This window comes from Brassica oleracea, chromosome C5, assembly GCF_000695525.1.
Source record: "Brassica oleracea var. oleracea cultivar TO1000 chromosome C5, BOL, whole genome shotgun sequence".
Lineage (NCBI taxonomy): Eukaryota > Viridiplantae > Streptophyta > Magnoliopsida > Brassicales > Brassicaceae > Brassica > Brassica oleracea.
Window position 1 is genome coordinate 6465715 of NC_027752.1, and position 11168 is coordinate 6476882.

At 35.5% G+C, this 11168-nt stretch overlaps 2 protein-coding genes across 2 annotated transcripts; one reads left to right on the forward strand and one right to left on the reverse strand.

Moving 5' to 3' along the window:
* Nucleotides 1–4901: 4901 nt before the first annotated feature.
* LOC106344369 lies at nt 4902–5900 on the forward strand. The gene is made up of 3 exons (XM_013783765.1): nt 4902–5257; nt 5328–5427; nt 5526–5900. Exons 1-3 carry the CDS (start codon nt 4902–4904, stop codon nt 5898–5900), a joined length of 831 nt encoding a protein of 276 aa, XP_013639219.1.
* Nucleotides 5901–10079: 4179 nt separating this feature from the next.
* LOC106344370 (glutathione S-transferase T3-like) lies at nt 10080–10913 on the reverse strand. Its single transcript, XM_013783766.1, has one exon. The coding sequence runs from the start codon at nt 10911–10913 to the stop codon at nt 10080–10082; it is 834 nt and encodes a 277-aa protein (XP_013639220.1).
* Nucleotides 10914–11168: the final 255 nt, after the last annotated feature.

Sequence of the window (11168 nt, forward strand, 5' to 3'; positions counted from 1 at the left end):
CTGGAGTGTCTTTGAACGTATTCATACCAAAAAAAGAAACAAGCTAGAGCATCAAAGACTCAATGATCTTGTATATGATCACTACAACTTGCGTTTACAAAACAGGTTAGTTAGTTGTGAAGTTTATAACAAATATTTGTGTGTCATTATTCATTTGGTAATACGCTATTGTTTCTTTACGTAGGTATGGGACAAGAAGATCATATGATCCCGTTGATTATGAGTCAATTGATAAAACTGAGTTTTGGATTGTGGAAGAAGAAGGAGAAGGAGAACTTGATTTTTCTGAATTAGAAGATAAACTTCTTGAAGAATATCCTAAAGATGGCGAAGAACTCAATCATGGTATGATTTTGAATTTTATTTCAAAATATAGTCTTTTTAACTAATGTGTATATTTTTTTAAAGGTGATGCAGATTAGAGTGATAAAGACTTGGAGAGCAAAATTTAAATGTTTTTTTTCTTATAAATTTTAGATTTGGATTATTAAATTGTTTTATTACTTTTATTACATTTAAGTTTGTTATTTTTGAAGATTTTCTTAACATTAAGGTTATTGAAACATTTTATTTGAGATGATTTATCTTTGTAACAATATACATAGAAAACATCATTAGATTCAGCTTAATCTAAACGAACCGGATCGAACCCGGTCGAACCATAATGACCCCTGGCCCAAAATATTTCTGGTTCGCTCGCCGGTCCGGTTTTAAAAACATTGCCAAAAACAGTAAAACATAAAGTTGTCACTGGAAGTTAATGACGATAGTGTCCTTAGTAATCGTCCAATCGATTTTTCTGTGGTAGGATACCTACAATAACTAGTTGGCAGGCACAATTTCTTTAGATTTGTAAAAAATTTGGGAATAAATTATAAAAAAATAATTAAAAAAATTGTAAAGATACGTACGTGTTAACTTATATTTGGGGTTTTCTCTCATTATTTTGTCTCCATCGAGTGAAAAGGAATTAAACATGTTTTCTTTCTCTCAACTCTCTATGCATTTTTCAGAAAGTAAAACCATTATTTTTTAATTTTTTGATCTCCGATCAGTTTGTAAAATATATTTTGTTCTTCATCTGAATCATTTTGTTTCATATGGGTGATAAAATTTCATTTGTTCGGAGTAGATCTCATTCCATAGATTGTTGTGTATCTCTTTTTTTTTACTCTTTTCTTTCTACAGATTTAATTAAAGAAAATGTGGTTCTGAATTCTGTAAGTCTCACCGACAGCTCAACGCAACATGCATGGAGAAGGAAGATCTCCGCCGTTGCTACTCAGATTTGAGCGGGCTTTGTTGTTAAGTCATGGTGAAGATTCTCTATGGGTGATGGAAAAAGCACTTATACCAATCACCAATAAATTCTCAAAACAAAATGAAGCATTCTATCTTTTGAACTTCATTGTCTTTCATTTCTCTACATCCTGGAGATTCTTCGGGTTACTCGACGATCAAGACAACGCGTCTAGTCAACACGTCTCATTCCACCTACAGGACCCGAGGGTTTCGATTAAAGTTAGAGATTAGGTCTCATAACCCTCACAAATAGGGATATGAGAATATGATAATTAGCACGCTAACAAATTTATTAATGATTAAATAACAAATTATACAAGCAATTTTTAGTTTAGCCAGGTAACTGTTTTTGGGAATCAGAAGTGGTGAAGAAACTGTATTTTGATGTCTTCGAACATATATGTGAGTACAAAATATGGCATTATAAGTAAAAATATAGTTTAGCCGGCTAACAAATATATGTTGCACATCTATTAGATTGATTAACCAGATACTAAAACTTTGTTGATGTAAACATTATAAAAATAATTAGTTACGAAATTATGTTTCCGGCTAACTCAACTATAGGCTAACTCAACTATATTTCCTATCTAATATGTTGTCAAACTAGATGAACACTAGTAGAAAACTTCGAAATACACACGTTTTGGACACAGTAGTATCGTGACTTATTTTGTGTTAGTCACGACAAAGTCACATTTAGTCACGAAATAGGACAACGTGACAATCGGTGTCTTTTTCATGGCAAAATAGACACGAATCGGTCACATATGTTTTCGTGACTAAACGTAGTCACGATTTGTCACAAACTATTTGTGACTAAAATGTCACGTTTTTGAAACCGTGTATAAACCGTGGCTTTAAGAGTCACGAAATGACACTAGATAAACCGTGACTAAGACAATATCTAATCAAATAATGGTAAACTTTAGTCTCATTCTATTTCGTGATTAAAGTGTGACTTTTCCAACAAAAAAATGACATAGACTTTACATCAAAGTCAGAAAACGGGACTGTTTTGGCTGGGAATATATTCGAATTTGGTTGGTCACAGTAGCCATCGTGACAAAAACATGTCATATCTAGTCACGGTTTCATTATTGTGACAATTTCCGTGACTAAAACAACACAAAACAAACACTTTCGTGGAAATGAAGAACACAATATCAAACAAAGAAAACCTCTCCTCTCAATATTTTTTTGTGTTCTTGACACATTAGTGAACGTCTTTTCTCAACTCTTTCTTGTGCATTCCATAATTTCAATGTCTCATTTCTTTCAATCAAGAGAGTGGATGGATCGACATTTGGATCCAATCCAAAATTGTGTTTCTGAAGAATTTATGGAGGGAATTGAAGTGTTTCTTGCTTTTGCTTGTAATCAAGAGTCTTACCAAGGAACAAGCACTATGTTGTGTCCGTGTGCACGATGCAAGAACCGGAAACAACGTGATGCAAAGACGGTTTCTAAACATCTTTTCCGAGTAGGATTTACGGGGAATTACTATGTTTGGTCAAGTCATGGAGAAAGCTGTTACAATGTTGGACAATCTTCGGGGACAAGTCATTTCTATGGAGAAGAAGCACCAGAAGAAGCAGAAGGTACAAACTATCAAATTCCAAACGAAATGTACGTTAATAATCCATTTTCCAATATAAATATAAATTTGGAAGAAGAGGTTGAAGTAACCTCTACATTGGAGTATGTGGTGGAAGCGGGTAATGAAGAAACATATCACGATAACGTTTTTAGAGCCTATGAAGATGCAAGCCAACCACTTTATGACGGATGTTCTGAAGGAATTTCTCAACTATACTTGGCTTCACGCAAAAACTGATTACAATTTGCCAGAAGCTTGTATCGACGAGATATCACAAACTTTTAAAGATGTTCTACCGAAGCCGAATAAAGCGCCATCATCTTATTATGAAACGAAGAAGCTGGCCCGATCACTTGGCCTCCCTGTTGTAAAGATTGATATTTGTGAGGATAGCTGCATGTTGTTTTGGAAAGAAGATAAATAGCTTTTGGCATGTCGGTTTTGTGGTAAATACATATACCATCCAAACAGAGGAAGAGGAAAAAACCGTCCTAAACAGAGGATGTTTTATATGCCGATTACGAAACGGCTGAAACGTCTATGCCAAGTAGAGAAAACTGCATCACATATGCGATGGCACGCAGAGCATAATTCTCCTGAAGGAGAAATGCATCACCCATCAGATGGAGCGGCATGGAAGCATTTTAATGGGGGTATATCCTCAATTCGCTGCTGAAAGTCATAACATTTATTTAGGCTTATCGACAGATGGATTTAATCCTATCGGTATGAATGGTGAAGCACATTCGATTTGGCCCGTTATCGTAACTCCATATAACTTACCACCTGGTATGTGTATGAAAAGGGAATATTTATATATGTCGATACTAGTTCCCGGGCCAAAACATCCGAAAAAAGTCTAGATATTTATCTTCAGCCGCTGATTGAAGAATTACAAAGTTTATGGAGTGAGGGGGTGGAAGCTTATGATATCTCAAAGAAAAAAAGATTCACAATGCGAGCTGCACTGATGTGGACAATAAGCGACTTTCCAGCATATGCAATGCTTTCTGGTTGGATGACGCATGGTAGATTAGCGTGTCCATATTGTTTAGATGATACAAAGGATTTTTGGTTACAAAATGGAAGGAAACATAGTTGGTTTGATTGTCACAAAATGTTTTTGCCTCAGAATCATCCTTACCGGTGAAATGTTAAACGCGTTTCGGCGGGGACAAACAGTAACAGATGATCCACCCCCGTGGCTGATTGGAGAAGAAATTCTTCATGAAAGAATAAACAACATTAAGGGGTTGTCCAAAACAGTTGATTGTGGAGGAAAAGGCCACGAGAAGGCTGCACAGACGATATCTGGCTATGGAAAGGATCATAACTGGGTGAAGAAGAGTATTTTTTGGGATTTGCCATATTGGGAGAACCTTCTTCTTCGACACAACATTGACTTCATGCATGTGGAGAAAAACTTTTTTGATAATCTCACCAACACTGTGTTGAATGTTCCTGGAAAGAGATAACATTAAATCGAGGATGGATCTCCCTAATATATGTAGAAGACAATCTCTACATTTAAACGAAGATGGAACTATGCCTGTGCCGATATTTAGGTTGTCAAATGAAGAAATAAGGCAATTTCTCTCATTGCTGAAGAATGATATAAAATTTCCAGATGGATACGCTTCAAAATTTAGTCGGTGCATTGATGAATCAAATATGAAGCTATCAGGGTTGAAAAGTCATGATTGTCACGTTATTATGCAACGTGTTTATCCATTTGCATTTCGTGAACTCCTTCCGAAACATGTTCATACCGCAATTTCAGGTTATTACTTAATTATAAGATTTGTTGAACTATATTTTTTTTATTTAATATTTCTTACTTACTAATAATTGTATTTAAATTTGCAGAGATTGCACTTTTCTTTCGTGATATCTCAGCAAAGATATTGCGCACCGAAGATGTTGTCCTTTTGAAAGAAAATATAGGGGTGAGAAGCTTTGTAATTTGAAGAAGATATTTCCTCCATCGTTCTTTAATGTCATGGAACATCTTCCTGTGCATCTACCAGATGAAGCTGCTTTAGGTGGTCCTGTCCAATATAGATGGATGTATGTCTTTGAAAGGTACATGTATCATCTGAAAAAAATGGTAAAAAACAAGGCAAATATTGCAGGGTCCATTGTTGCACAATGTTTGAATGAGGAGATATCAACTGCATCTGCAACTTACTTTGGGAAAGTTCGATTTACTTATACTTATGAAGATGTACCAAATTTGTTTTATCATGAAGGTCGGGTCAGTGGAAAAGCCACCACGAGATGGCTAACAGATGTTGACTTCACCGTCTTGCAAACATTTATGTTGCTCAATTGCGATGTGTTTGAACCTTATGAAAGGTAATATTTTGAATTTAGATTTATATCATCCTATTATATATTGAGGGTCTGAGTCATGTTTTTTGCACAGGATGTTTGATGAGTTCGTGATGGAAGCAAACCCAAATATTACTAGTAATGATCTACAGAGAGCGAAAGATCAACATCTTGCAAAATGGGTGAAAGACTTCGTAAGTTTTGCTTAATTAACTTGAGACTTTTGTAATTATTAAATTTTGTAAAATAAAAAAATAACAAAATTTTATAATTCATTATGCCAACATTACAGATTACAAATGCCAGTGAAACATATAAGTTCCCTTTATGGATGTTGGATTTCATTCAAGGACCGTATCATAATTACACATCGTGGCCAATATATTTCTCGCGAGGATATTGCTTCCACACACATAGCCATGGCCAAGATAAAAATACCCAACATTATGGTGTGTATGTCCGTGGAACCACCGAGACCGAGTATTATGGGCTGATAGAAGAAATCATGATGATCGAGTACGGTGGTGCTGTTGGCTTGAAAGCCATGATTTTCAAATGCAAGTGGTTTGATACAGTAGTGGGTCGTGGAATGCGTAAGCATAAGTCGGGGATCGTTGATGTGTCCCCCCGTGGCCAATATGAGAAATATGATCATTTTATAGTTTAGTCGGCTAACAAATATATGTTGCACATCTATTAGATTGATTAACCAGATACTAAAACTTTGTTGATGTAAACATTATAAAAATAATTAGTTACGAAATTATGTTTCCGACTAACTCAACTATATTTCCTATCTAATATGTTGTCAAACTAGGTGAATTAATTTTTTTATTCAAATTGAAAAAATAATCAAATGATGTATCATTTCGTCCTAACCACCATTTTATCCATAATTCGTTTCTATAATTTTATTAACCAACCAACAATGTTGTGTATCATGGCTAATATATTACGTAAATGTCTACTATATTAGTTTATTGCGATGCACTAACATATTTAATATATTATGTGAACGTCTACTATGCACCATAATGAAGGTGATAGTGATCAATCTAAATGTTTGTTATGTACTAAGATATCCGGCTAATGGAATTGAGTTACCTATACTAAATATTATACATATCTAATGTACAAGATTAATTGATATAATATTATTTACACGGCTAAATATATGTTCTCAAAGTCCAGGACAAGAGATCAAACTCTAACACCTTCTCAGCCAAATCATCATCATCATTACCAAAAGTTTCTTTCATCTTCTTCTTTCTGAGATATAAAAGATTCAAAGTCGTGTTCCATGGATCCAAGTTGCATGGTAAAAAGACTGAGATCCATTAACTTCTCAGAGACAAAAGCAAAATTCAATTCAACTTTTATCAGAACTTGGTCTCACTTGATAGTTGACTGTTCTATGATGTTTTGTTTCTATTTCTATCTGTCAAATCCAAAAGAGAATTGCAACAGAGAAAAAAAATTCATCAATCTTCCGAGTTCCACATGTTTTACGCTATGGTGAAATCATAACTGGGTCTTTTACAATAGCGAAAAATCTCTTCAGGATTGGACATGTTGGTGATTGCCCATCGTTGTTCTCCATTTACAAGTTTCCCAAACAACAAATTCTAGAAATTTTCAAGAACAAATTGTTTCTAGGCGAGAAAGAAGAATATTCTTGCAGAAGAAATATGAAAGAGAAAGAAAGCTATTGATTTTTAATTTTGAAAAAGTTTGTAATAATTCAGAGAGATACGAGAAAGAACTCATGATGATTTGACATGGGAAAGAGATATTAGTATAGAAGATAAGATCTTAGCAAATCTTAGTATTAGATTTTGCCTATATACAATTGTAGAGTACGTTATAATATATATGTAGGGGTAGCAATGTCACAGATAAATATACACAGTGGTCTGAATAGTGATAATTTGTAAAGAGTTAAACAGCCAAAAGTTATTTGGTAGGAATGCCTAGTTTCTCTTTATTTTTTGCTTGTTTGATTACAGTGCGGTCCCGGTAAATGCATAATGACTAAGATTTTTTTTTTTGATCAAAATGACTAAGAGAAACATTATTGGTAGGACCAAATTGTGTGTCCTTAGGTTATTTTTTTATTTTTTTATGTTAAGAGACAAAGGTAAGGACAGTTGCCAAAAATGTAGATTATGGTAGGACTTTTTGTTGTCTCTTAATAAATTAATTGTTTATTTTAATAGGAAATGAGATATATAAAAGATAAGTTTAAAATAAAACATATAACATTAAAATTGAAAACATAAGAAAATTACAAAGTTGCCAAAAAAAATTACAAAGATCATAAATAAAAGCAAACAAACATTTTTGTCAATTCATAAAAACTTAAAAATTATATGTTATTTGGAAGATGTCCAAATTTAGCCCATATATTTTCAATCAAATCATTTTTTAATTGTTGATGGGCTTTTGCATTCCGAAGTCTCGTTCGACGATCATTTGTGGTGTCGAGATTGTCGTGATTTGTAGGCATCCCGATGGAAAATGTATGCTCCACATCTTCTTCTTGTTGAAATTCAAAAACGTTATACTGAGTGAATGACTCTCGTTCATCTTTGACAATCATATTATGGAGTATGATACATGCTCTCATAATATTTGTTATTTTGTCTTTATCTCATAACTTAGATGGATTTTTGACAACGGCAAATCTAGCTTGCAGGACTCCAAAGATACGTTCAACATCTTTTTCGCACAGGTTCTTGGGTTTTAGCAAATAATGAATTTTTCTCACCTTGGGGTAGTCGGATAGATTGAATAAAAGTCACCCATTTCGGATAAATACCATATGTGAGATAATAAGCCAAATGATACTCAATTCCGTTGACACAGAAGTTTACTTGTGGCGCTATTCCGTTAATAATGTCATCGAAAACAGGTGATCTATCAAGAATATTAAGACCGTTCATAGTACCTGGAGCTCCAAAAAAAGTGTGCCATATCCAGAGGTCATATGAAGCTACCGCCTCCAACACAATTGTTGGTTTTTCGGTTCCTCGTGAATACATTCTTTTCCAAGCGGTGGGGCAATTCTTCCACTCCCAGTGCATACAATCGATGCTTCCAACCATCCCCGGAAATCCACGTTGTTACCCAATATGGAGTAGTCTTTCCAGATCCTCCAGTGAGGGACGTCTTAGATATTCATCGCCAAACAAGCTGATTATTCCGGCGGTAAAATTGTGCAAACGTTTTCGAGCAGTTGTTTCAGCAAGTCGGACATATTCGTCAACTGTATCAGCCCCACCACCATATGCCAATTGACGAATTGCTGCAATACATATTTGGAGGGGTGATAAACTAGACCGTCCGGCTGCATCTTGTGTTGGTTGAAAATACGGTACTTCTGTGGAGAGACGATGCACAATCCGCATGAACAATGATTTGTTCATTCGAAACCGTCGCCGGAATAAATTGTGAGTATATGTTGGAGTGTCGCTAAAATAATCATTCCAAAGCTTCTCGTGGCCTTCTTCCCGGTTTATGTCGATAAAAATACATTTTTCGCTCTTTTGGTTCTGGAAAAAGATCAGGGTTTTCAAAAAAATCATCAAACATGTTATTAAAATCATCATCATCATCTTTGTGGTAATGATAATGGGAAGAAGAAGCCATTTAAAATTTTAAAAAGAGAGAAAATGTTTTTAAAGTGAGCATACGAGAGATGATTTGAATATATGTTATGAGAGAAGATGATGATGTATTTATAGAAACTAAAAAATGTATCTTGTGATATTTGAAATATACATCTTGTGATGACATCTTGTTTTCTTGTGGAAGAAACAAACAACCCATGTGACTCTAGAGTACATCTTGTGATACTATAGTACAAAGATGAGAGAATGAGTTCAAAGAGTACAAATTACACATTAAACAAAGACATAGAGAGTACAAATTACACATTAAACAAAGCCGAGAAAGAGTTCAAATCCATTACAAATTACACATAAAACTAAGACCATAACTCATTACACATGAAACTAATACCAAAACCATAACACGAACAAAGTATTCAAAGCCATTGGTAAACCTGGATTTCTTCTTAGCTAACTCACACACTATCTTCTCTAGCCTAACCAGTTTCTGCTCAGTCTCATAGTCACTCAACAAGGTTAGAGTTTCAACCTTTTCAGCCAATTGAAGTGTGTGTCTATCCCTGGCTCTCATCTCCTCCATAACCGCCACATCCCACCATTTCCATACATGGCACTCTCCATCATCAACATTATCACAAATGTAGTATCTTCTTACCAGATCATTTCTAGTGTAAGATGTGGCTAGAACAGGTTGACTACCACAGTAGCATGTCTGCGGAAATCCAAACTCAACCTCGGGTTGAGGAGGGTACTGAGCCGACGCACCATAATTGTAGCTTATCTCAGCTCGGTCTCGACGTATAAGATCTTCTGTCTCGTTGTAGCTACTGTCAGCTGTCTCCCCACCATACTCCTCTGATTCAGAAGGCTGGCTGTAGCTACAGTCATGCCCCATGTTTAGCTAAACCTGAAAAAAAAAGAAGACAACGTAAAGATAATACAAAGAAAGGCTCTAATGCTCAGAAAAAATAGACAAAACCACAGAAAGAGTTCAAAGCCATTATAAGAGTTCAAAGCCATTTATAAAGTAGATAGCAGCATTAACACAAGTGATTCTTTAATAAAGATAGACATTTAAAAGCAAACATAAAGTACATTCATCACGTTAAAGATAATACAAAGAAAGGTTCTAATGCTCAAAGCCGGCAGCGAGTACGTAAAACAACATTTAAAAGACATAGTTATAAAGTAGAAACATAGAAAGACGACTCTAATGCTCAGAAATACTCAGTGAGTAGCTTATTCTTGACAATTTCTTCAGCCTCACTCAGTGGTTCTTTTTTGGCTAGGAGAGTGTCTAGTATGGCCAGCTTTGACAGTTTATCCTTCATCATGAGATCCTCCTTCTTCATTTCCCAAATGTTCGTATACTCAGCAACAGACTTCCCTTGACCATTATTCATTTTAGCTTTAGCAGCTTTTACACCTTCAGGCCGGATGTCTTGATCACCAACAGTGGTGCTTGAAGTTTGGGAACCTGTCTCACCAGTTTTTCTCTTTGAACTGCCAGTGGGTTTAGGAGTGTTAAGGTTAAGCCATTTCTGTTCATACCTCAACACACACCACACATGCTCAAGATTAAACTTCGTGTTGTGATCAGAGTAGAAGATGGCATGAGCCACCTTGAGAACATCATTTTCATTCTGACCAGAACTAATTTGTCTTTTTGCTGCCGCATATGCACCACAGAACTTGTTCACTAGATCATTGATTTTGTGCCACCTCTGCTTACAATGGAGATGCTCTCTTGTTTCACCGCTCTCTATAGCATGAGGACTTGCTGCGACATATTCGCCTACTCGTTTCCAAAAAGTCCCTGACTTTTGTTCATTCCTAACGACCGCATCCTTAGATGTGTTCAGCCACCCACTGATTAGAACCTCATCATCGGCTGGGGTCCATTTCCTTCTCTCCTTACGGTCCACTGGTGTGTCTTCATGTAGAGTTCCAGCGTCGGTTTGTTGTGAACTGAATGGAGGAAAACTTTCATAAAGAAAGTTTTGACTGTTAAGAAGGCCCATATAACTAGATGACTGGCTATATGGATCCATAGCTATTAGAACAGGGAGGGAATTATAGAAGAGAAACCGGAGAGGAGGGGATTTCGCAAACAAGAAAGAAAGAAGATGGTGGAGATATATGATACTATGAAGGATGGTTGGGGTTTAATAGGTGAAACTCTAAGAAGTAATAAGTTACAACCATAAACTTCTAAGAAGTAATGACCGAACCATAAACTACCAAAGTAATGACCGAACCATAAACTCTGAGAAGTAATGACCGAACCATAAACTACCAAAGTAATT

What these genes read in the sequence shown, in the direction of transcription:
- LOC106344369 (XM_013783765.1), top strand. Translation starts at nt 4,902, where the DNA reads ATGGAACATCTTCCTGTGCATCTACCAGATGAAGCTGCTTTAGGTGGT. An exon ending in GTGTTTGAACCTTATGAAAG is followed by an intron (nt 5,258 to 5,327) that starts GTAATATTTTGA and finishes TTTTTTGCACAG; the next exon opens with GATGTTTGATGAGTTCGTGA. An exon ending in CAAAATGGGTGAAAGACTTC is followed by an intron (nt 5,428 to 5,525) that starts GTAAGTTTTGCT and finishes CCAACATTACAG; the next exon opens with ATTACAAATGCCAGTGAAAC.
- LOC106344370 (XM_013783766.1), bottom strand. Translation starts at nt 10,913, where the DNA reads ATGGATCCATATAGCCAGTCATCTAGTTATATGGGCCTTCTTAACAGT.